We start from the raw sequence: 27,105 nt of genomic DNA, 5'->3' as shown, positions 1-27,105 counted from the left end.
ACCTGCTTAGAGTTGGACTGGGAGAACTTTCCATGAGAAAGTTCCTACTCCCTTTCCCTGTCATGAGGAAGATGAGCCTGTAGTTTAGGGGGAAACACCAAACTTTATTTCCATGAAGTCATATTCCTTAGACTTCCTCTCACTTTTGTATTTAATTGATTTTTCTATAAATTATAAAAATAAAATGTTCAGTGATAAAAAAGCTGCAGGCTGCAATTCTTTGCATGCTTCCTTGAGAAGAAAATTTATCTATGCTGTTCAGAGCTCCTTAGAGGGAAGAGAGCATATATGTTACCTGAACTGGTCTCCTTGTGAGTAATAGAATTGTAGGGGGAATTAGCTAGCAAGGAAAATGGCTAAGCGAGTGGTCGGTAACTACGGAATCTTTTTCATCAATTTTTACGGTGTCCCTTCCAATTATAGCAAAGAAGACTGGTGCTTTTAATTCAAAGAACAAACTTTTATTGAAAAGGAAAAATGCATACACATATACCCAGGGAAAATAGCAAAAATGGTTACATACACACAGAGTCCTAGGAAGCTAAGCAGAAGTTGGAATAGAGTGAGGGAAAAGTATATCTACCTATCCTGAAGAGTAGTCCAATCCATGGGGGAAGAGGGCAGCTTCAAATGCCAGCGTTCTCAGCCAGGAGAACAAGAGACTTAGGGTAAACATCAAGGGAACAGCACTTTGTATCCGGTAAGATGTACTGTTTGATTTGAATGGAGCCAGGGCACTCCTTTTATAGGTTAAAACGTGCACTGAGGTGGAGGAGCCCACCTAGCCATTAGAACAAAGACTCTAATGGTCAGTTCCTGGAAGTAACAAATGGTTTGATTACCTTGATTGGTAGCTGCTGGGGCATGTGAAAGGGAATGCAAAACTTGTCCTGGCTTGGCATAAAGGGCAGTTTGTTAATGAAGTCCACCAAAGCTAATTTGATTAATTTAGTTGGGAAATGTACTTCCCCTGTGTGGGATTAGAATTAAATATTTTATAATTAAATAACATATATAAAATAATGGAATTAGACTAAAACATAAAGTTAGAATGAAGTATAAAGAAATATATTTGTCAGAGATTTTCAAACCATCTGCTATGTTTTTGTTGAATGATCAGGGGAATGTACCAGCTCGTAGGTAGTCAGTTAAAATTACCTTGGTAACCAAGCAAGGACAATCAGATGAGGAAATAGTTAATAACAGAGCTGTAATGAGAAATTGGATATAGGGCCTGAGTAAGAGCTGGTTCCAGTCAATTCTCACTACATTGGCTAAATAAAGATCAAATATAGTAAATGTTAAGAGGAATTTCTGAAAATAAATCAGAAAGCATATCAATCAGGTACAGGATCAGAATAAACAAGCAGGAGTTGCTATACTAACTAGATGACATAAGGATTTGTGGTTTATGTATAACGGATATATTAACATAAAATGTGTAGGAGAGTGTAACATAAGAAGAAATTAACCAATAAGCGAAAGACAACCAATAGGGAATCAGCCAACGGGGAAGAGACACCTCTGATTCAATGTATGTATGTCTAATAAATACTGGTGATTGTGCTATTGATTCCTTGAGTTCCAGGAGCCGAATGATTGAGCTGGAACTCCATTTGTTGCAATAAACATTGACCTCTTGACCTGCCATGTGTCCCTTAATTGGGAAGAGTGCCCATGGTATAAAGGAAATATTTTTCCAACACCAGGAATGAATTATAAGTACTTATGAATGCTAGTTGATTTTCTCCTCAGTCATGGACAGAAGATCTCATCACAGAAGGAGGAAAGGAATGTATTAAGTGGGAAGACATTACAAGACCTTTGTTGCCCTGGAATAATTAGGGTTGAGGAGCAATGTTTCTTCTAAGCAGTGCAGTGTTGTGAGCCAGAAATCTACTTTGTGAGCAGCAACTTGCAAGTTTTGAGTGCACCTTTTCCAAAACCAGAATCCATTTGATTAAAAGACTTTTGAATTAGATTGCCTGAGGCATTGGTATTGGATGCTATCACCCAATTACCCATATCTTTAAATAATTCTCCCAGACGGTAATCACGAGGCTACAGCATGGTAACTGGCCAAGAGATAGAAGGAAAACAAGGGGAAACTGAATCCAGACAGGGCAAAGGTGATGTTGGTTCGAGAGGTTGATATATTGGATGAGCCTGCATAGAAAAGAGCCTACTCTTTTCTAGTTCCCAGATATAAAAGGCCATGGGCATTTTTTCTTGGCACTTACACAGAGAGAGAAGCTATCTAATCATTAAAGCACAAATTGTATAAAAATAGAGTAATTTCCAACAAAAGTTTGTTCATTTCCTGAAAAACAGAATTGCCCAAGCCTTGGGACTCTGTTCCTGAAATATTCCAAGGGAATCTGACCTTTTTAAAGACTTTGAGAGGCCCTGGGGCTCTTCTTTCTCCTCACTATGGCTTCAATATCTTTTTGTTTCTTAGAAGGAAAAAATTGGCATGCCACTTTTCTAGGGGTTCCTATGTTTCTACATTAATGCACAAAGTATAAGAACAAAAGGAAGTTTGCAGACTCAGCTGGGGCTGTGTTGCTACTGAGGGCAAGGCTGAGGTGGAGGCATGGTCCAGTGATGGAAGAGGAGGAGCAGCAGGAAACCTCTTCCGAGAGTGACAACATGGTTGGCACCATTCCAGAGGCGCACCAGCAGGAGCAGGATGCTTTCCCACCCACCCACCACTCAATCTGGGCAGCTAGCAGGCCTGTGGTAACTTTATGGGTTTGGGTGGTTTTGAGGCATTGGGCTGGATCTGTAAGGGGTGAGCAGGGCATTCAGGTGGCTCAACCCTATGGAAAAGAAAGGCAAAGGCCAGCATGGATGGTGGCAGAACACTAAACGGTTCCGTGGCCCAGCATTGGCATTATGCATCGAACAGCAAGGTGTCTTCCGATGCTCAATTACCGACCGGTTTCCAACCTTCCGTTTTTGGGGAAGGTGATTGAGCGGGCGGCAGAGAAGCAACTGCAGAATTTCCTGAAGGAGACCTCAGCCCTAGACCCCTTCCAGTGGTTTCCGCCTGGGACATGGGGTCAAGACATTGCTGGTCACCCTCACAGACAATCTCCGCAGACATCTGGATCAGGGCGGATCAGTACTGCTGATTTTACTGGATCTGTCAGCAGCGTTTGATACAGTCAATCATGAGCTTTTGACCCACCGCTTGCCGATGTGGGAATTCAGGGGACAGCACTGCAGTGGCTGGTCTCCTTTCTCCATGATCAGGGACAGAGGGTGGCGCTTGGGGAGAGAGTGTCATCTCGTAGGCCACTGGTATGTGGTGTGCCACAGGGAGTGATACTCTCTCCATTATTATTTAATATCTATATGCGCCCCCTCGCCCGGCTGGTGCGGAGTTTCGGGCTTGGGTGTCACCAATACGCGGATGACACCCAGCTTTATCTGTTGTTGGACAGGCGGCCTGGATCAGCCCCTGATGCCCTGGAGCATGCTTTTGAGGCTGTGGCTGGTTGGTTGAGACAAAGTTGGCTGAAATTGAATCCCACAAAGACGGAGGTCCTGTATGTGAGTCGTGGGGAGATGGCTTTGGGACCCCAGCTTCCTACACTTGATGGGGCAACACTTACACTGGCCCTGAGAGTTAGGAGTCTGGGGGTGATTCTGGATTCCTCCCTGAAGATGGAGGACCAGATCACTGCAGTTGCCAGGTCTTCCTTTTATCATCTTCGGCAGGCCAGGCAGCTTGCCCCTTATTTGTCTCCCTGTGACTTGACTACAGTGGTCCAAGCAATGGTCACCTCTAGGTTGGATTACTGTAACACGCTCTATGCTGGGCTTCCCATGGGCCTGATCCGGCGGTTACAGCTGGTACAGAATGCAGCAGCATGGGTCATTGCTGGAGCGCCAGTGTGGGAGCATATTACACCGGTGCTACGCCAGCTGCATTGGCTGCTAGTGGAGTACCGAATCAGGTTCAAGGTTTTGGTGTTAACCTACAAAGCCCTATGCAGACTGGGACCGACGTATCTGAGGGACTGTCTCTCACCATATGAGCCCCAGAGGACTCTCTGCTCTGGTGGAAAACATCTTTTAAGTGTCCCTGGCCCTAAGGAGGCCCATCTGGCGTCGGCCAGGGCCTATTCGGTCCTGGCCCCAGCCTGGTGGAATGCTCTGTCTTGCGAGACAAGGGCCTGGCAAGATTTGCTTGCATTTCGCCGGGCCTGTAAGACAGAGTTATTCCGCCAGGCATATGGCTGATGCTGGGCGGTGCCCCCCCCTGTGGAGGGGGGGTTAAACCATCACCCCTATGCGAACACAGATGCACGTATGAACCGCTGTGCAGTATGGACCGTAACATTTAATGCTTGTAAATGTTTTTAAATGTATTATTTAATGCTTTTAAATGTTTTTAATGGTGGGTGATGTTTGTATTTTGTTATCCGCCCTGAGCCTGCGAAAGCGGGGAGGGCGGAATATAAATATAATAAATTACATTACATTAAAGGATCCACTGCCCATATGCCTGGCCAATCCTTCAATCTGGCTATGATCAATAAAATTGTGGCCATTGCAACAAAACTGAGGTGTCTGTGTATCATTTGCCAGAACCCAGCCAGAACTTAGCACATAGGTAGCAAACAGGAGGAAATTGGAATATTAATATAGGAAGGATTATTTTTTTCAAATGACTAGACCAAAAAGGAAGGAGAGAGGATGGCCATCTTAAAGCAATGCTGATTCTGTGAACCTAGGCAAATCCTGAGAGGGAAGGCAGAAAGGGTTACATTAGTGCTTATTTCACATGCCCCCTTCTGACATGTCCAGGGTAATACCAATCACCACCTTGGGGTCAGGTAATAATATAAATAATAATACAATAACAAGGAAGCAATTTTCCCCAGCCCAGTTCAGCTAGGGATCCTCATGGTGTTTTACTATCTGCGGGACACATGGAGCAGGTGTCACCTGGTGTGTGTGTGGGGTGGGGAGGTAGTTGTGAATTTCCTGCATCGTGCAGGGGGTTGGACTAGAGGAAACAGGGGGGGGGGTCTGATATCTTGAATCCAATTCTCATCAACAGAGAAAAACTGTTTGTTGAGATGGAGGGAGTGGGGACCCTGGGCAGTAGTGATCGTAATATTCTGGAAGTAAAGATCTTGCAGAAAGGGAAGCTGAACATAACCTGACATGTTGGCTGAAATTTAGACAATTTAAAGAAATGTTTGGTAGAACCCCATGGTTAGATACACTCAGGGAGAAGGTAGTTCAAGATGGGAAGGAGTTTCTTAAAACTGAGATTTTAAGGCTCAATCACCAATGATTCAAATAAGAAGGAAAACTGGAAGACTCTAAAGAAGCTAGGGTGCCTTCACACAGTTTTCTAAAGCAGAATAGAGGATTCTCACAGCTCTTGGGTTGGAAGGCAGGAGGCCACCATGTACAGCTCAGCGAGAAAGATATTGAAAGTGTGATTCTTTGTTGATGGGCAGTGAAAAATTGAGAGACATTGGCTGGGTTCTCAGGCAGCCCCAAAGGAAAGTATTTCCCTTCTGAAATGATATTGTAGAGAGAGACCATTTCTCATGGACCTGGCAGGGAAGAAACCCTCGAGATTAGGGATGTGCGTTTCGGCATTCAGAATGCCGAAAGAATGCCGAAACAAAAGTGTTTCGGCTTCTTTCGGGGAATGCCGAAACGTTTCGGGGAATGCCGAAACGTTTCGGATAGCCGAAAGAAAAAAGCCGAAACGTTTCGGGATTCTTTCGGCTTTCTTTCGGCTTTTCTATGGGAAAATTCCTCCGTCTTCCAGGACGCCTGGAGGAGGCATTTTCCCACCGAATAAGCCCAAAATTGGTGGGGACCTTCCTCTAACCCTTCTCTAACAACCACCCAAGTTTCAGACAGATTGGACTTTGGGGGGCCATGTTATGGCCCCCCAAAGCAGGTCCCCCCATCCTCCCATAAGAAAGCGAAGGAGCAGCATATTGTTAGCATGCTGCTGCTGATCTTTCTTCATTATTTCCTATGGGGAAAAAATGAAGAGGCAGGCTTCCTTTGCCAGGGGTGGCATTTTGCATGCAAAATGCCCCCCAGCCCTCAGGGGCCCTTCTCCCACCCCTCCTCCCACCCCCCACCAAGGCTCAGCCTGCTCCCACTTGGGGGGGCCATTTCATGGCCTCCCCAAGTAGGTGCTCTAATCTCTACCACTGACAGCTGGGGGAGGCTTGTGTTGCCAGGGGTGGCATTTTGCATGCAAAATGCCCCCCAACCCTCTGGGGCCCTTCTCCCACCCCTCCTCCCACCCCCCACCAAGGCTCAGCCTGCTCCCACTTGGGGGGGGCATTTCATGGCCTCCCCAAGTAGGTGCTCTGCTCTCATCTCTACCACTGACAGCTGGGGGAGGCTTGTGTTGCCAGGGGTGGCATTTTGCATGCAAAATGCCCCCCAGCCCTCTGGGGCCCTTCTCCCATCCTTCCTCCCACCCCCCACCAAGGCTCAGACTGCTCCCACTTGGGGGGGCATTTCATGGCCTCCCCAAGTAGGTGCTCTGCTCTCATCTCTACCACTGACAGCTGGGGGAGGCTTGTGTTGCCAGGGGTGGCATTTTGCATGCAAAATGCCCCCCAGCCCTCTGGGGCCCTTCTCCCACCCTTCCTCCCACCCCCCACCAAGGCTCAGACTGCTCCCACTTGGGGGGGCCATTTCATGGCATCCCCAAGTAGGTCCTCTCAGCCCCTAAAGTCCACCCCTTACAGCCCCACACAAACCCAATTCCCCCCCAGCTGCCACACACAGACCCAAATCCCCACATTAGCCCCTCACAGACCCAAATCCACCCCCACCTGCCCCACACCCATAACCCCAGGAACAGGCTGGCAAAGGCCAGCCCTCTCCCTTTGTTCCCTATGCTGGGAACTTCTAAACTCTCTTTCCCTAGGCAATTCTGCACAGCCCAGGGGTGCCACAATGGTGGGCACACTTCTGAGTGCCAGCTGGTCCCTGTGAAAGAGCACCTGAACCACAGACACCCTCCCTCAAATTCCCCCACCACCTACAGAGATGGCTGGCCAGCCAGCCCCATTGTTCCCTATGATGGGAACCAACTGCACAACAAAGAATAAAACAAGAACAACACAAAATAAAGTTTTAAAAAAATTATTTTCTCCCTTCCAAAGTACAAGTAGGCAAAGCATTATGACACATTACACCAGCAGTCCCCCACACAGAAAAATTAAAACAAAACTCACTTAACATCAGAGAATCACAAAGCATGATTCCTGTCAAAAACACTTTATTTCTTGAACAGCTTTAGGTTACACAGCAGGGGGGAACACCAAAGGGCATGGCAGCACTATCTTACACAAAAATAACACAACTCACTTAACATCAGAGAATCACAAAACACAATTCCTGTCAAAAACACTTTATTTCTTGAACAGCTTTAGGTTACACAGCAGGGGGGAACACCAAAGGGCATGGCAGCATTATCTTACACAAAAATAACACAACTCACTTAACATCAGAGAATCACAAAAACACAATTCCTGTCAAAAACACTTTATTTCTTGAACAGCTTTAGGTTACACAGTAGGAGGGCACAACAGGGCATGATAGCAATGTACTACAAAAAATAATACAACCCACTTCACCGTTTTTGACAGCAATTGTGTTTGTGTGATTCTCTGATGTGAAGTGAGTTGTGTTATTTTTGCGTAGTACACTGCTTTCCTGCTCTGCGGTGCCTTCCTACTGTGTAACCTAAAGCAGTTACAGAAATAAAGTGCTTTTGACAGCTATTTTTTGGGGGTGATTCTTTAATGTGAAGTGAGTTGTGTTATTTTTGTGTAAGATACTGCTTCCATGCCCTTTGGTGTCCCCCCCCTGCTGTGTAGCCTAAAGCTGTTCAAGAAATAAAGTGTTTTTGCCAGGAATTGTGCTTTTGTGATTCTCTGATGTTAAGTGAGTTGTGTTATTTTTGTGTAAGATAGTGCTGCCATGCCCTTTGGTGTTCCCCCCTGCTGTGTAACCTAAAGCTGTTCAAGAAATAAAGTGTTTTTGACAGGAATTGTGTTTTTGTGATTCTCTGATGTTAAGTGAGTTGTGTTATTTTTGTGTAAGATAGTGCTGCCATGCCCTTTGGTGTTCCCCCCTGCTGTGTAACCTAAAGCTGTTCAAGAAATAAAGTGTTTTTGACAGGAATCATGCTTTGTGATTCTCTGATGTTAAGTGAGTTGTGTTATTTTTGTGTAAGATAGTGCTGCCATGCCCTTTGGTGTTCCCCCCTGCTGTGTAACCTAAAGCTGTTCAAGAAATAAAGTGTTTTTGACAGGTATCATGCTTTGTGATTCTCTGATGTTAAGTGATTTGTGTTATTTTTCTGTGTGGGGGACTGCTGGTGTAATGTGTCATAATGCTTTGCCTACTTGTACTTTGGAAGGGAGAAAAAAAATTTAAAACTTTATTTTGTGTTGTTCTTGTTTTATTCTTTGTTGTGCAGTTGGTTCCCATCATAGGGAACAATGGGGCTGGCTGGCCAGCCATCTCTGTAGGTGGTGGGGGAATTTGAGGGAGGGTGTCTGTGGTTCAGGTGCTCTTTCACAGGGACCAGCTGGCACTCAGAAGTGTGCCCACCATTGTGGCACCCCTGGGCTGTGCAGAATTGCCCAGGGAAAGAGAGTTTAGAAGTTCCCAGCATAGGGAACAAAGGGAGAGGGCTGGCCTTTGCCAGCCTGTTCCTGGGGTTATGGGTGTGGGGCAGGTGGGGGTGGATTTGGGTCTGTGAGGGGCTAATGTGGGGATTTGGGTCTGTGTGTGGCAGCTGGGGGGGAATTGGGTTTGTGTGGGGCTGTAAGGGGTGGACTTTAGGGGCTGAGAGGACCTACTTGGGGATGCCATGAAATGGCCCCCCCAAGTGGGAGCAGTCTGAGCCTTGGTGGGGGGTGGGAGGAAGGGTGGGAGAAGGGCCCCAGAGGGCTGGGGGGCATTTTGCATGCAAAATGCCACCCCTGGCAACACAAGCCTCCCCCAGCTGTCAGTGGTAGAGATGAGAGCAGAGCACCTACTTGGGGAGGCCATGAAATGCCCCCCCAAGTGGGAGCAGTCTGAGCCTTGGTGGGGGGTGGGAGGAAGGATGGGAGAAGGGCCCCAGAGGGCTGGGGGGCATTTTGCATGCAAAATGCCACCCCTGGCAACACAAGCCTCCCCCAGCTGTCAGTGGTAGAGATTAGAGCACCTACTTGGGGAGGCCATGAAATGGCCCCCCCAAGTGGGAGCAGGCTGAGCCTTGGTGGGGGGTGGGAGGAGGGGTGGGAGAAGGGCCCCTGAGGGCTGGGGGGCATTTTGCATGCAAAATGCCACCCCTGGCAAAGGAAGCCTGCCTCTTCATTTTTCCCCCATAGGAAATAATGAAGAAAGATCAGCAGCAGCATGCTAACAATATGCTGCTCCTTCGCTTTCTTATGGGAGGATGGGGGGACCTGCTTTGGGGGGCCATAACATGGCCCCCCAAAGTCCAATCTGTCTGAAACTTGGGTGGTTGTTAGAGAAGGGTTAGAGGAAGGTCCCCACCAATTTTGGGCTTATTTGGTGGGAAAATGCCTCCTCCAGGCGTCCTGGAAGACGGAGGCATTTTCCCTTAGAAAAAAGCCGAAAGAATGCCGAAATAATGCCGAAAGAATCCCGAAAGTCGAAAGCCGAAAGAGATTCTTGTTTCGGCTTTCGGCTTTAACGATAGAGAATCTTCTTTCGGCTTTCTACTTTCGGCTATAGCCGAAAATTTTTGGCTTGCACACCCCTACTCGAGATATCAAGAAAACACACACAAGCCATTTTCAGGAACTCCCCTTCCCATCCTTCCCAAACCTCACAAGGCAAGTTTTGCAGTTCTCCTTATGCTTCACTTTCCCTTGTTTCTTCTCCAGCCCTTAAGGTCCATCTACATATTTCAAAGCCCATCTGTTCATTAGCAAACAACAGGAGGCAGATGTGCAGTGGGAGATTTCTGGCTTCCATACATCCATCAGCTCTTTTCTGCTTACTACCAAAGTGTGCTGGAAGTAGCAGCTCTTCTGACATTTGGAAACTGCCCTTTGGAGCTGCTAATACCTCCACTGTGAAACTTGTGCAGCCATAAAGAGGGCCATATGCTAGAATTGATCTTCAGGATGGGGATACATGTGGTTCTGGAAGCGGTAAAAGCTGTGCCATGGTCAGACCACTCAGTCCTGAAGGCTCGAATGGATGTGCTGCCCCCCTCTCCCAAGGGTGGTGAGCTAATTTACACTCACCTGCGGACATTCATGGATCCAGCTGGTTTTCAGAATGCTCTGCGGGATCTGACACTCCACGGCAGTTCATTGGATGAGGTGGTGGAGGACTGGCAAGGGAACAAAAGGGGTTAAGTAACAACCTAAAAGTATATATATTTATATATAAATATATATAAAAATATTTATTATAGATGTGCACCAATGTGAATAAAAACAAGTTTAAAACATAAGGCCTGAATGGCAGGCTACATATATATACTAAAACTTGCTAAAACATCTCAAGATACAGATGATAGTACAGTGCAATGACCAACACAAATAGACCAAGGTACAGTACAAAACTGACCAGACGCGTTTCAGCCCTTAGGCCTTCCTCAGTGGTCAATTGTAAACAATTTATGATAAAACACACCCACACATAAAGAAACCAATCATGCAATGCTCCCAGTGTTTTATCTAAAGCTGTAACAAAAGAAGAAGGGGGGAGGAAATTTTTTTTAATATAATATAGTCCATTCTAAAGTGCTATAATTATTCTAGGTAGAATACTGGATCAAAATTTACCTCTAGTATTATGTGATAAGCTGCAAATATTGCAGTAGACCCAGGACTGCATTCACACAATGCTCTTCATTTATCGTTGCGCTCTAAAGAAAAAATGTATCAAATTATAAAATTATTCCCTAACATGCTCTTAATTACCCCCTAGGTTCTCCAAACCCAATCACAAACCCACCTGAGGCTTGGTTTCCAATGTATAGGAGTGTGTTACATCAATCTGCAGTAAAGATACAATGGCACTTTAACCTAAAAAAGTTCAGCTATATGAAAAGGTATAAGGATGATGCAATCTCTCCCATATGATAAGATGTGATCTCAAAAGAGGTGGAGGGGAGGAGAGAGCGAAGGAAGGGAACACTGGAGTGGCTGAGACACACCACACATTCAATTAGGGCCGTTGTCCAAATCCAATCAAATCCATCTCAGACACAGCAAGTCCAGTCCAGTTCCTCATTAAGTCCCCAAGGATTCAACGTCTGGAGATGGTGAATCTAAAACACCTCTTTTCTTCAGGAGTTTGTGAGACCCTGAAGATATATTTTGTATAACTTCCACAACCCAAAATTGCAGCTGCTTCTCCGTATGGCCGGAAGTGAGATAGTGATTAACAAGTGGGGCATTCAGTTTCTTTAATCTGATACAGCTCTTATGCTCACAAATATGAACTTTAACAGGTCTAGTTTACAATTGACCACTGAGGAAGGCCTAAGGGCCGAAACGCATCTGGTCAGTTTTCTGCTGTACCTTGGTCTATTTGTGTTGGTCATTGCTAAACATGGGCATGAACCAAAAAAATGTAATGACTCCGGTTCATGGTTGGTGCCAATGATAATCCCGAGGTCGCTAACCAAAATGAACATTTTCCGTTGCCGAACTGGTTCACGATTCATGGGGCGCGGAAGGGCCCCCATGGCACTTAGAGAGCCCATATTCCCGGGGAGCAGCAGCTCTGTCACACTCCACTGCTAGCTGAAAGTGAAACCCAGCCTGGGATCCCACTGCTATTTATAAGCTGAGGACTCATTGAGAAATGCAAGAGGTCTGTGTTTGGCCATCAGAGCTGCCTATCAGGGTTTGCAGGGATGAGATTGGAGTGCCCAGGGCTACAGAACACCCCTCCCCCCTCCCTCCCCAGGTGTCTTCTCCCAACTTGTAACCGCTTTGCAGCTCCATAGTCGGAAGGAAGACCTGCCGATCAAGGTAAGCTGGGCTTCCATTCGGGTTTCCAGGGCAACAGAAGGAGCGCAGACAGAGTTCAGGCATTCCTCCGGCTCCGTTGCCAGGGGAATTGATTGATGGCGCCTGACTGTCTGGCTTCCCGAACCGCAGCCAAACACACTGAACCAGGCCTCTCCTGAATGCTGGTACGTTTGCCGTGGACAATCACGAACCGCTGGATCACGATTGCGCGATCGCCAATTTCGTGGGGTTTTGAAGTTCGTAATGCGGTTCGTGCCCATCTCTAGTCATTACACTGTACCATCATCTGTATCTTGAGATGTTTTAGCAAGTTTTAGTATATATATGTAGCCTGTCGTTCAGGCCTTATGTTTTAAACTTGTTTTTATTCACATTGGTGCACATCTATAATAAATACTTTTTTCTTCCTTGGAGGACTGGCAAGCTCAGCTTTCTGAAGCCATCGATGAGCTTGCCCCCTGTCGCCCTCTTCACGCTCGTGTCCAAAGGGCCCCCTGGTATACAGAGGAGCTATGCCAGAAGAAGCAGGAGCTAAGATGACTTGAGCGAGTGTGGTGGCCATCTCATGATGAAGAGGCAAGATCCTCTTATAACATGTTTATGAAATCCTATGAGGTGGCAGTGAAGATTGTGAAGAAGGAACTCCATACAGCCTCCATTGTATCAGCTAGCTCACATCCAGCAAAACTGTTTCATGTGGTTCACTAGCTGGTCTCCTTGATGGATGGAGACAGTCAGATTTTGAATTCAGACATTAGCTTTGAGGCTTTGGGGAGCTTTTTTGCTGATAAAATTTTGTCTGTCCATCACCATTTGCCAGACACAATTGATAGAGTATGTGAGTTGGAGACCCCTTGACCGTCTTCTGGGCCAATATTTGATCACATCAGTCCACTCAATGGGGATGGAATTGACAGGACCTTGTGAGCGGTGAGACCTGCCACTTGTCTCCTGGACCCATGTCCATTGTGGATGGTAAAGGCCAGCACCGATGGCATATGGGGCCACTTGGAGGCCATTGTCAACTTGTTCCTAAGCTCCAGGGTTCTCCCTGGGATGCTAAAGGAGGCCGTGGTTAGACCTCTCCTAAAGAAGTCATCTTTGGACCCCACCGATCTAGTCAATTACTACCCAGCTTTCAACCTGCCATTCTTGGGTAAGGTGATTGAGTGGTTGGTGGTGGAGGAGCTGCAGGTGTTCCTGAATGAAACCTCAGCCCCAGATCCCTTCCAGTCCAATTTCCACACAGGGCATGGGACGGGCATGGGCAGAGACATTGCTGGTCTCTCTCACGGACGACCTTCGCAGACACCTGGATCGAGGTGAATCGGCACTGCTGATATTATGAGATTTGTAAGCAGCGTTCGATATGGACAGTTATGAACTCCTGACCCACTGCCTCGCTGATGTGGGGATAGGAGGGATTGCCTTAGACTGGCTTCTTTTCTTTCTCCACGAGTCGGGGACAGAGGGTGGCGCTTGGGGAGAAATTGCCATCCTGCCAACTCATGGTGTGCGGTGTCCCACAAGGGGCAATACATTGCTGTTTAACATCTATATGTACCCTGTTGCCCAGTTGGTGCGAAGTTTTGGATGTGAGAGTCATCAATATGCAGATGACACCCAGTTATAACTGATGATTGATGGTCAGCCTGGCTCGGTCCCAGATGTCTTGGGCCATTCTGAGGGTTAGGAGCTTGGGAATGATTCTTGATGCCTCCTTGAAAATGGATAGCAAAGGAAAACAATAATCATGATAACCTAACGAAATAACCACACAACACTTGCAAAAATATTCTTATTGTTATTACATAGTTCAATTTGCCATTCAATATATGTCAGTACACACAGTTTTCATATACAGACTTATACATAAATTACAATTGATGATACTACCTATAAGCAGTTGATACAAATTCCAACCTGCTTGTACTTGGGCCTATACTTTAAGCTGGATCCTATGAATATTTTGAGTGATCCTAAGGAATACTAATGGACTTTATCAACTGCTTATAGGTTCCATTGTGAGGAATAGAAATTGATTTTTCTTTGACTGTGGGATAACCTTTAAAGATTCTCAGTAGGTTTTACTCATATAGCAAAATTTACCTAGTCCTCTTTAGACTTTGCTGAATAATGAGATCCTTGCCAAGAGTCAAGGTGACCTTTCCTGGCTCCTCCTTGGGCACATGGGATGATTTTGCTAGCAGCTGTGCCGATGATTCAGCCCAAGGGGATTGGATGGGTGTTTAAAGGCAACAGGAGTGTTCAGCGTGGCATTCCTTTCGAAAGCCACGCCAGCAAAGCTCTTTTCCTTCCCATCACTAGAAATAGGCAGCAAACTTGTCGCCATTATCAGGCAACACTTCCATGGAGAGGGGTCCGACTAGGTCCTGGACTAGGTCCTGGGACATGCATCCTCTAACCATTTTCCTCTTGGCAGCCTGCTTGTCCTCTGTTTGGCTGATGGAATGGAAGGCACTGGATGAATACGTCAACCTCCCTGACTCTCACTATGAATATAACTTGCTGTCGAAGAAGGAAGAACTTTTCCTTGTCTTTGTAGCCACATTTCATACCATCAAAATGACCTCCCAGAAGTGGCTGGATGGTAAGTAGCATTTTCGGAGTAGGGGATTCTCATGCCTCTTGAGTGGAAGGAAAGAGGGTCCCATTTTAATTTTGGTGAGAAAGAGATTGAAATAGTCATAAAAAGTCAATTTCCAGTGAAATAAAAGGCTTTGGTTTGGCTCCTGTGCAGCACTAAGGCAAAGCATTGGTATAGGCAGACCTTCCCTCCTGCTCCCTGTGCCCAGAGCCCCAGTTTCTAAAATGGGTGGCTGAAGAGTGAAGGAGGTAGCAAACCAAACCTCCTATCCTGCTTTTGCATTACTACAAGTCTCTTGCTCAGGAGGAAGACAAGTGGAAAGGATGGATCAGATCTAACCCCCAATCCAACCAAGAATGATACTAATTAGGAGCATACAAGATTGCCCTTTGAAAGATCTAAATTCCTTCCTTCTAGACATGCACATAAGGGCACACATGCGCACACAAGATATTGCAAGTAGTGGTGATTTGCCACATGTTTTATTCTTCCCAACTGGGTGCTGTTTGCAGAGCTGTATAATGTGCAGCAAATCATGGGTCTGCGAGCATGGGCTACAGAGAAAGAAGATTTGTGTGCATGGAAAGAGAAACAAATCTACATCCAGATCCTAGGTTAAGCATTAGAGAAGTCAGGGCCAAGCTACACATGACAAATGACACTTGAATGGCAAGTGTATTTCTCCCTGTTCACTTGACCTCCACTCAATCCACTTGCTGTTCAAGTGTCATTCGTCATGTGTAGCTTGGCCCAAAGAAGAGGTTATTTTTGGAACTCCATAGAGTAGGGATCCACAAACTTTTGGCACACAGGGGCCACATTAGGATGTCCAATGCCTAAAGAGGGCCACAGCTTAAATAAAATTATTAACCTATCTATTTAGATCAACAGTAAACATTCAGAGATCAATGAAGAAATGTTAACTTGGATTCAAGCCATTTTGGAAAAATATTTTACTGTCAAATCCCATTTTTCTAGCTACACATACTTACCTAGTCAGTGAGATTTTGGTAGCTATTTTCTGTTAACCAAAGCATTAATGTCCAAGTCAAGGTTTGTGACAGACAACCTTAAAATGTCATGCAAAGTCTTGACCTACACTTGGATTTCACAATTTTTATCTTGGAAAAAGTTTATTCACAGATGTATGTGCTACCAAAAACTGTAAACATGCCTGAAACAAATTTCTTTAGGTTGATTAATGTATAAGGTAGATCACAATACAAATCGAACAGACTATTTTCTTTGTAATTGTCTCTCTGATGATCACTGGCTTGCAAATCTATTAGTTCCATCTGAAAAAAGTTACTTGCATCTTCTGGTGCTACTTCAAATGGATTTTGAAACATACTTATTTCCTTTCTGTGTTTATGGCAATTAGTGAATCTGTTTTGAAATTCCACCTACAATAGATTCAGTGCTTTGACATGTCCTCGAACATGTAAATTCCCGTCCTTCTCAACTTTTATTTCATTGCAGCATAAGAAGTTTGAAAAGTTACTTTCACTAACTTGCTTCACAAAATGGTTTAGTTTTGCTTCAAACGCTTTCAGTTCAGAATATTCCTTACACACAAGCTTTCCTTTTCCTTGCAACCTTAAATTCAATGTGTTCAGATGCTCTCTGTTATCAGTTAAGAAAGCCAAATTAAAAATGCACCCAGGGTCAGAAAGTACTTTTTTTTTTTGAAAAAATTTAAAAACAAGTATTCCCCCTTTCTTGACATATGCTTTCCCACCCCCCTTCCCCTTTTTGAGTTGACTCCCAACAGCACTCTGATCCTTTTTCTTCTTATCCCTGTATCTAAGTTATATTTGTCCCTACTATTCAAGGCAAAGTAATAACTTCTATATCAAATCTACCTCTTAATAACTATCGAGAGACCACAATTGACCTTTCACATCCCAATTCTTCTCTAGGTAATTTTTAAATTTCTCCCAGTCCACCATAAATTCCCCTGGATTCCGTTCTCTTAACTTTCTCGTTAATTTGTCCATTTCCACCATGTGCAACAATTTTTTAATCCAATCTTGAGTTTCTGGTAGCTCTTCTTGCTTCCAATACTGTGCATACAATAATCTTACAGCTACTGTCATATAATAAACTAATACCCTATCTTTAACATCGACATTTTCCATATTTAATCTCAATAATAATAACTCTGGACTCTTTGCTACATTGCTTTTCAAAATTAATGACATTTCAGCAAAAATCTTAGACCAAAACATCTTAGCTTTTTCACAAGTCCACCATATGTGATACATTGAACCTTCATGTTTTTTTTACATTTCCAGCATTTATTTGACATTTGACTGTTGGCATTCACTAACTTTAAATACCATCTGTACATCATCTTATATCCATTTTCTTTTAAGCTGGTAGATGCTGATATTTTCAATGTGTTTCTCCAAAAATATTCTCAAGTGTCCATTGTAATTTCTTTATTAAAGTTCACTGCCCATTTCACCATTTGGACTTTGACTGTTTCATCTTCTGTGTGCCATTTCAATAAAAGTTTATATATCTTAGAAATAATTTTTAGTCCATCTCCCAACAAAAGTTCCTCTAATTCTTTGTTTTTCTGTCTAAAACCTCTTTTCCTTTTGTCAGATTCAAATAAATCTTTAATTTGTCTAAATTGGAACCATCCATATTGAAATGGTAACTCCATATTGTCTTTCATCCTGAACTCATTTCTTTCCCACTTCAACAGTTCCTTGTATGTTATCCATTCTTCTCCTTTGTATTCCAAACTTGAATTCACAACTTCAGCTGGTACTATCCATAAGGGTCTTCCATCACCCATAAACATCTTGTATTTTTGCCAAACCATAAAAAGATTCTTTCTGACATAATGATGCTGGAACATAGAGTCCATTTTTTGTTTATCGTACCATAAATACACATGCCATCCAAACAGCTTGTTAGGTCCCTCTAAAGCCAACAGTTTATGATTAGCACAAAAGACTCAACTGGGAGGAAAATATATACAAATTCAAATTGTAATGTTCATAAGTGCAAAGTGCTAAGTGCAATAAATAATACAATAGAAAAAATCATACAGCAATTACTAATACAATTCATACAAACTGTGGTAATCTGTATCAATGCTCATATAAATACAAAGACGTTTAAGCTCACATGAGTGATTACATTAAATTGCAGGATAGCGCGGCAAGGCGAAAGTCCAGAATAGTCACCAGTCCAATCCCATATAGGGAATAATAAAGCCAATAAGCACAATTGCCGATGGGGTGCTGCGAAGCAACTTTTTCCAATACCCGTTTCGTGTGTCTTCCTCTTGGGCAATCATCTGGTGAAGTGAAGGAGTACATACATTAAATTCCCCAATACACAATCACACAAATATATAATCCAGAAATACACAATAATGCAAATACTCACACTAGAAAACACCTGCACTTATTCTGCCATGCAATCAAGATACAGACACAGGCATGCCAATTTTCACCTTCAATAAATACAACTACCAATCTTGTTTAAAGGCACATGCTCGTAAATAACTCCAGCTGATTGTTATTACCCAATGAAGCAGGAAAGATCTATTTTGTTATTAAGTCCCTGTGGGCTTAAAGAGCCCAACCGGAAAATCCATATACTTTCTAGTTGAAGCAACTTCCTAGAATGGTCTCGATTAGGGGAATCTTGAATCACCTCCAATACTGATACCTTAAGGTCAACAACACCTCTACGTGTTGTGGTAAAGTGCGAGACAAGGGGGGCTTCCTAGATCTTATTCCTAAGTCTCGAGAGGTGTTCCTGGACTCTGACTCTAAGCTGTCGTCTGGTACTTCCTACATAGTATTTCGTGCAGAGACATTGTATTACATAAACCACATTAGTGGTTTTACGTGTAGAGAAAGCCGGTGTTGTAATGGACCGAATCCCTAAGTTCTCTAATTTATCCATTAGACAGCATATGCTACATTCGCCACAAGGAAAATGCCCTTGCGGCATTGACCTTCTACTTGCGTCTATTCTGAATTCTGAATGAGTCAGATAATCCCTTAGTGATCGCGTGCGCCGCAAACCAACTTTGGTGGATCTTTGCAACCAGGAACATTACTCAATAGGTGCCAATGTGATCTAATTATCTTAATGATTGGGGCCGCAAGACTGGTGTAGTCCAGTACCCATTTTAAGGTGCGATCCCCAAACCATTCTCTTGGTTGTAACAATTCTTCACGCGGTTTCCCAAGGGCTGCTACTCTAGCAGATGTAATCAAGTGTTGAGGATAGCCTCTCGAAGAGAAAGCTGCACTCAACTCCCTGCTACCAAGCCAGAAATCTCTTTGGCTAGTAGAATTCCTTTTATACCTGAGAAACTGACCCAGGGGAATATTTCTCTTTAAGTGCCCTGAATGGAACGACGTGTAGTGCAAATAAGAATTACGGTCCGTGGCTTTCTTATAGGGTCACACTCCTAAAGAGTTGGCACTACATTTGTAAATGTTAACATCCAAGAAATTAATACATGTATTGCTTCCCACTCAAGAAAACTCTATATTGGGATCCAAGGTGTTAATCCAGGTCCCAAAGGCTTCGGCAATGTCAGCTGATCGTAGGATGACGATGACATCATCAATATAGCATCTAAATAATACTATTTGGTCTAAATAAGGGTTACCTCCATGGAAAATCCACTTTGCCTCGATGTCTGACATGTAGAGGTTAGCGATGCTGGGTGCAGCCGCGCACCCCATCGCTACCCCTTTAGTCTGATAGTAATACTGATCAGCGAACTTGAAATAATTGTGCTCTAATACGATATCTAGGACATTCAATAGGAACGTAGATGATGGCACCTGGGATTCCCTATTGAGTAACGCTCTTTCAACTGTGGCTCTAGCCCCCTCGTGTGGTATTGAAGTATACAGAGATTTAACATCTAGGGACATCAGGTAAGCTTTGTCAGGGATGGACAAAGATTCTACCAAATTTATTAAAGCCATGGTATCCTTAAGGTAACTACTAGTCCGTACTACCAAGGGCTGTAAGAAGGAATCTAGATAAATAGAGAGCGGTTCCAGAACGGAATTACTGCCAGAAATAATTGGACGACCTGGTGGGGGATTGCCTCCCTTATGAATTTTAGGCAAGATGTAGAACACCGGCGTCCTTGGATTATTATTTATCATGTCATCGTGTGTTTTCTTATCTATCTCATCCACCGACAAACCCTCATCTAGGACTATTTTAATAACCCTTTCTATTTGCTGTAATGGATTGTACGTGATCCGTTTATAATCAGTCTGGACCGAGAGCTGTCTCTCTGCCTCTCGCCTATAATGGTCCACGTCTTGGATGACTATCCCTCCCCCTTTATCCGCTTTTTTAATCACAATGGACCGATCCTGCCTCAAGGACTTCAAGGCTTCCCACTCTTCTTTACTTAGGTTATATCTAGGGTAATTCCTCTTATTTTCTAATTTAATTATGTCCCTTGTAATAACCTGTTCAAATGCCTCAATCATAGAATCTGATATCATGGGGCAGAAAGTAGATCTGATCCTCAAGACATGCTGTTGAGAAGGGGGGGGGGAGGACTATCACCCAATAGTTTTTTAAGTTTGACTGATCTAATTAATTTGTAAACATTCAATCTGGTATTAAAGGGATCGTACCTCGGTGTTGGTACAAAACCTAGACCTCTATTCAGTACAGATCTTTCCAAATCACTCAGGACCCTGGATTAAAAACTAAATCTTCTGTCTGTAAGGACATTTGTACTTCCCTCGTCCCTTGCCTAAAAAAGGAACTCGCTGCGGAAGAGCAATGTTCCGACTCATCAAGGATTTCTCACTAGTCCCTTCATCCCCACTAGTATCTGTCTCTGAAGGTTCGGAAGTTTCAAATTCTGAGTTAGGGATGGAGTTTAAATTCCTAGCCCAGGACACCCTTTTCTTTGGCTTATATTCATCTCTCCACTGATATATTCTTCCTGACGTATAATCCCTCCTGTCTCTATCAAATTTCTTAATTTTGATCTCCTTGAGTTTATTTTCACTTTCCTTAATGCACTGATCTAATTCCTTTCTCTTTCGTTCAAACTTTTCTAATGTTATCTTCTCCTTAAACTGGTCCTCAACATTATTAATCTCAGTGGTTAACTTATCCACCTCCGCATTAGATGTTTTAATTAACAAAAGCATGAAGTCAAAGGCACATTTATTCAAGATCGCTGCCCACAGGGCTTTAAATTCCTCATTTTCTCTAAACATGCCCGGTGGTTTATGCACCCTTAACCCTCTCGGAATAAATTTACTTACTGAGTAATCAGTTAAGGAGGAAGCATTAAGGGCCATACAGCATTTCCTCATCTCTAGATTTTCCAGAGTAGACCAGTCCTCCAGAGGGACTGGAGTGCCTGTACCCAGAAGGGATTTATTGGCAGCCAAAATAGCATCACGTTTGTCCATAGAGTAGGCAAAACATTCTGCAAATTCCATCATAGATTCCCAAAACAAAAGCTTATACAAAACCAAAGGGAGCCTCCCAGTCCATGAGCATTGATACAGATTACCACAGTTTGTATGAATTGTATTAGTAATTGCTGTATGAATTTTTCTATTGTATTGTTATTTATTGCACTTAGCACTTTGCACTTATGAACATTACAATTTGAATTTGTATATATTTTCCTCCCAGCTGAGTCTTTTGTGCTGGTTCTTGGTGGACTGGGAGGCTCCCTTTGGTTTTGTATAAACAGTTTATGATTAGACAATTTAACCCACTCTCTTAACCAAGTCAAACATACTTCCTCATGATATAGTCTCAAATTAGGTAATTGCAAGCCCCCCTTTCTTTTGCATCACATAACACCTTCATTTTTATCCTTGGTTTCTTCCGAGCCCACACAAATTCTGCAATCTTCCTTTGCCATTTATCAAATTGCATTTTGTCTCTTACAACTGGAATTGTTTCTAGCAAGAACATCATTCTGGTTAATACATTCATTTTGACTACAGAGATACGACCTAACAAAGATAGATTTAATTTGTTCCATTTAACCATATCTTTTTCTATCCAAACCCATAATTTTTTATAGTTGTTCTTAAATAGATCTATATTTTTGACTGTCAAATCAATTCCTAAATATTTTGTTTTCTGAACCACTTGACAGTTTATTAATCTTATCAACTCCTGTTGTTTCTCTTTTCTCATGTTTTTACAGAGTAATTTTGATTTAGTTTTGTTTATAACCCCCCCCCCCCGCTAAATCTCCAAATTCTTTAATTTTGTCCAATAGTATCGGTAGTCTCTGGATTGGCTCTTCCACTAAAAACATCACGTCATCGGCAAATGTTCTGAACTTGTATGAAAATTCTTTATTCTTTATCCCTTTGATTTCTTCATCTTCTCTTATTTGCCTCAATAAAACTTCTAATACCAGAACAAATAGTAAAGGTGAAAGTGGACATCCTTGTCTAGTACCTTTTCTTACCTCAAATTTTGCTATTACATCATTATTTAAACATAATGTCGCTCTTTGGTCCTTGTAGATTGCCTTCACTGCCTCTATATAGTATTCCCCAAGTCCATCTTTTCCATGATTACAAACGAAAAGTCCCAGTTTAAGTTGTCAAAGGCTTTTTCTGCATCTGCAAAAAAAAATCCTATCTCCTTATCGGGGTGTTTGTCATAATATTCTACAGCATCTAAAACTACTCTCAAATTATCTCTGATTTACCTATTAGGTCGAAACCCAGCTTGCTCCTCTCCCACCCAGTCCATTAGTAGTTTTTTGAGCCTTTCTGCTAATATCTTTGCAAAAATTTTATAGTCGTTATTTAATAAGGACATTGGCCTATAATTCTTCACATCTGTTAAATCTTGTAACTCCTTTGGAATCAATGAAATAATTGCTTCATTCCAAGTGTCTGGAAATCCTTTTCTTTTCAAAATCCCATTCATCACCTTTTGTAGGGAGTGCACCAGGTCCATTTTCATTATTTTATAAAACTTTGCTGATATTCCATCCGGACCTGGCTCCTTCCCCAGTTTGGTTGATTCTATGGCATCCATAATTTCTTGTTCCATAATTTGAGCATTTAAAATCTCTTTCATTTCCTTTGGGATCTTTGGTAACTTAACTTTTTCCAAATATTCATGTATTTTTCCTGGTTCCATTGTCCTTTTTTGAAATAACTTGGCATAGTATTTATAAAAGGCTCTCTTTATAGCTTGATGTTCCACTAATTCTCTCCCATCTTCTATTATTTTGCTAACTATTTTTTTCTCATTCCTCTTTTTCAATTGCCAAGCTAAGTATTTCCCTGGTTTATTTGCTCCTTCAAAAGATTTCTGCTGTAACATCCTCAACTTCCATTCCAGTTCTTTATTAGCAAAAGTCTTTAACTGCTCTTGCAATACTTTAATTTCTTGAGTTATTACTTTCTTGCCCGGTCTTTTCTTTAGTTCTTGTTCCTTCTTGGAAATTTTCTCCTGAATTTCTTTGAATTTCTCCTTGCTTTTTCTCCTTTCTCTGTTGTTCAGTGTAATCAATATCCCTCTCATCACTGCTTTATACGCATCCCATACCACATGTATTGGTACTCCTTGATCCACATTGTATAGGAAGAAGTATTTTGTTTTCTTTCGAATAAATTCCACATTCTCTTGGTTCAATAGAAGGTCTTCATTTATTCTCCATCTTATTTTCCTGTGACCGCTCAAGAGCTTCCACATTATAGGACTGTGGTCTGAACTCACTCTTGGCCTAAACTCTATTCTCTTTGTCAAACCCCTCAACTTCTTAGTTGTCCAGATCATATCAATTCTCGAAAATGATTGATGTCTTGCTGAATAAAATGTAAAGTCCTCAACTTTAGGGTTCCAGCTTCTCCATATATCCTCCAACTTTAGTTGTTCTATCAAATCAAAGAACGATTTTGGTAGCTTCCTCGATTTTTGCTTTGCCAACTTTAATTAATTATTATTAATAACAACAACAACAACAATAACATTCAATTTATATACCGCCCTTTAGGACAACTTAATGCCCACTCAGTGCAGTTTACAAAGTGTTGTTATTACCCCACAACAGTCACCCTATGAGGTGGGTGGGGCTGAGAGAGCTCCAGAGAACTGTGACTCACCCAAGGTCACCCATCTATCCTATCTAATTGCAGGTCAACCACTCCATTGAAATCTCCTGCTAATATTATTTGCTCATACGCATACTGGTCCAAATTTTTTGTTATCTCTTCAAAAAATTCATGTTTGGCTCCATTTGGCACATATATTCCCACTATCAAAGTATTTTTGGAATTCATCATTATTTCTACTGCAACATATCTTCCGTTCTTGTCTTTAAAAATTAATTTAGGATCCAATTCTTCTTTTATATATATATCACTACTCCCCTTTTCTTTTGTTTAGCAGCTGCCAAGAATTCTTTCCCTAATTGTCCATTTTTAAATTTTTTTAAATGTTTCTCCTTTATATGCGTTTCTTGCAAGCATATTATATTACTATTTTGTTTCTTTAGCCAATGAAATATAACTTTTCACTTTTGTGGTATATTCAGTCCATTAACATTCCACGATATTAATTTGTACTCCATCATACTATTTGCTATCTGATCTGGTAAAGTCCTTATTGTTTTCTAACAGAAATAAGTCCATTTCCTGTCTTGATTTGATAATGATTCTTATAGCTTGGAACTGGAAACTCAATCCTTCTGGAAGTTCCCATCTATACCTTATATTCTTGTCTCTCAATTTTTGTGTCAATTCTTTATACTTCTTCCTCTCCTGTAAAATCTTTCTGGGAAGCCCTTTCATAATTCTCACTCCATTTCCATCAAGTGACAGAGGGTTTTCAAAATGCTTTTTCAGGATTTCATCTTTCACTCTTCTGGTTATCAATTGAACAATAATATCTCTTGGTAAATTCTTTTGTTGCACATAGTTGGAATTGACTCTGTAGGCTAAATCCAAGTTTGCTGTTATTTCTCCTGGTTGCATATTCAAAAATTCTGCCAAAATTTCTATTATTTGCTCGTGCACACTCTGCTTTGTAGTCTCAGGGACACCCCTAAATCTCAGCTGATTTTCTGTAATTTTACACTCCATTACAGCCACACGTCCCTGCAGTACTTGATTTTCTACTTTCAAATTACATGTCAAATCGGTGGTTTTTTGTTCCATCTCTTGAACTGTCTGATTTGTTGTCTGCAGTTCTTTCTTGACCTCTTCTATATTCTTTGACAGCTCTGTTATTTCTGATTTCACAAATTCCTTTATAGGCCTTATCAAACTTTCTTCCATCTTCAGCATAGATTGACTCAAGTCTTTGTTACCCTCCAGGACTTCCCCCCCAGCATTTCAATGGCTGTTTCTATGGCTACCTGCCATTCCTTCTCCGCTTTCTTCATCGCGCCTGGGCTTGATTTTGTACCACCCCAGGTATCCGCTCTCCTTCTAAGCTCCGTTTTTATTCTGTTTATTTACTTAGTTAAAATAATTCAAAGTCTATTTTTAAAAGTCTAATCAAATTTAAGCTTCCAAAATGTCAGGCGCAATTTCTCTATGGTAACTTCCTGCTTACTTCCGGGTTCCAGAAATGGCTGACAATCAGTTCCGCTTTAACTCTTGTTCCTCCTTGTGATTTTTCATTGTTTTGTTTCCGCTGTCTTCTCTCTGGCTTCACTTCCTTCTTCCTGTTCTTGCTCTTCAAATTGGGCCCCTCTAGGCAACTCAGTCACTGCCCCCCAATTCACTCTGTCGTCTCTTGATATTTACTGTACTCGTTCTCCAGCTCCCCCCCCCCTTTTCTCAGGGCTATTATCTTCACTGAGACCGCAGGTATGCATAAACATATTTTCTCACTTTTAAGGCTTTAAGATTTATCAAGTTCCCTTTTTAGTCCCGAAATAGTTTCCTTTTTTACTCTTTTGTCCATTCAGACAGCTACTTTAAATTTTAAATGGGTCTCTCTTCTGCTTTTAACTCTGGAAAGTAAGATATCAATATTTTCCTCATTTGTTCCTTTCGGGATCTTTGTGCTGTTTCCTTCATTTCAAATTGTTCAAATCTGGTATCAAGGCTTGGTTTCTGGTGATCTTATGCCAATCGTATGGCTCAAAAGAGCACTGTAGAGATTTTAGCTTGCCCATCTCCGAGGGGACCTCAAGATGGTGGGGGAAATCCTTTATTCAGAACCCCCTCACCACCAAGATCATGCACTCTCAGGGTCTTGTAGCATTCTTGCCCCTCTACTCCCTGCAGAGGGGTGGCAGCCAGCAATCCAATCCACCGGCTAACCAAAACAGATACTCTTGATAGCCCAGCTCCCTGGACCACGTCAGATCGCCATTGATCCAATGGAAGTCCAGTCAGAAAGTACTTCTTGACCTTGTCCTTCCTCCTTGAGAAAAACATCAACTTCATGATGAAAACTGAAAAAAAATATTTGAGGGCTTTGCCTCTGCTAAACCGCCTGACTTCTGCATGGTAAAATATGTCTCCATATTCTGCATCTATCTCTGAGAGAAAATTTAGAAACTGACAATGAATAAAGCCATGATGCCTGATGTAATTAATACTGGATACAATAATACACATCACACTTCCCCACTGAAAAATTGTACTACACAATGCTTGCTGATGGATCATGCAGTGAAATTTCATGGGAAGTATACTGTTTAATTTCAATATCTCTTCATTGATTCTTGCACCTACACCAGTTTTACTTCCCACAATATTTCTTGTACCATCAATTGTGATGCTTTTCAATTCATCCCAACTCAGACCAAGATTTTCTACTGATTCACACACCTTCAAGAATATGTTTTCTACAGTTGTAGTGCCTTTCAAACTCTGCAGTAATTCTGAATCTGGAATCTATCCCCCTGATAAATATTAGTAGTTGAGTAGTGTCTATAATGTCATTACTCATTGAGTGCCAAAGGGGGGGGGGTGGAAATCAAAACTTTTTGCCTTGGCAATCAGTGACATGCAGTTCTACTCCTAGTTCTTCAACACACCTGGTGATTGTAGATGCAGATAAACTGACACAACTAACACAAGATACCTTATCAGGGCACATTTACTCCATTACTTTAACCATGCACTTTTTAACAAATTCACCCCCACCCCCATGAATGGCCTACTACTCTCAGCAATACATTTAGCAACATGATAGCTGCCCCTCACAAGCAAGTTCTCCTCAGTGTGCTTTCTAAACTGCAAAAACATTGACTTTTTTTTAAGAGAACTGATCTTGTTCACTTGCACCTCTCCTTGATATATTGAGTAGCTCTTGTGACAAGATTCAACATTATACTTCTTTAATACTGAAACAGTTTCAAGATATCAGGCAGAGTGCTTTATCCTTGTTTAAAACAAAGTACTCAGTAGTCCCTTTGTCATTAAAGACATGGTGCTCATCTGCAATTTTTGGTTTCTTTGAAACATCACTTGCTTTTGCAGACATCGTACAGAATTTTTAGCA

General features: G+C 42.4%; 1 protein-coding gene across 1 annotated transcript in view; it reads left to right on the top strand.

The window, feature by feature from the left end:
* The first annotated feature begins 12,992 nt into the window (after window positions 1–12,992).
* LOC129326318 (autocrine proliferation repressor protein A-like) overlaps window positions 12,993–27,105 on the top strand; it is a 37,117-nt gene continuing 23,004 nt past the window's right edge. Inside the window, exons 1-2 of the mRNA XM_054974472.1 lie at window positions 12,993–13,176; window positions 14,464–14,631. Of these exons, the coding sequence (XP_054830447.1) occupies window positions 12,993–13,176; window positions 14,464–14,631 (352 nt within the window). The remainder of the gene's footprint in view (window positions 13,177–14,463; window positions 14,632–27,105) is intronic.

This window comes from Eublepharis macularius, chromosome 3, assembly GCF_028583425.1.
Source record: "Eublepharis macularius isolate TG4126 chromosome 3, MPM_Emac_v1.0, whole genome shotgun sequence".
In the NCBI taxonomy this organism is placed as follows: Eukaryota; Metazoa; Chordata; class Lepidosauria; order Squamata; family Eublepharidae; genus Eublepharis; species Eublepharis macularius.
Note: the sequence above shows the minus strand (reverse complement) of the source record. Positions and strands in the feature narration are given on the sequence as shown.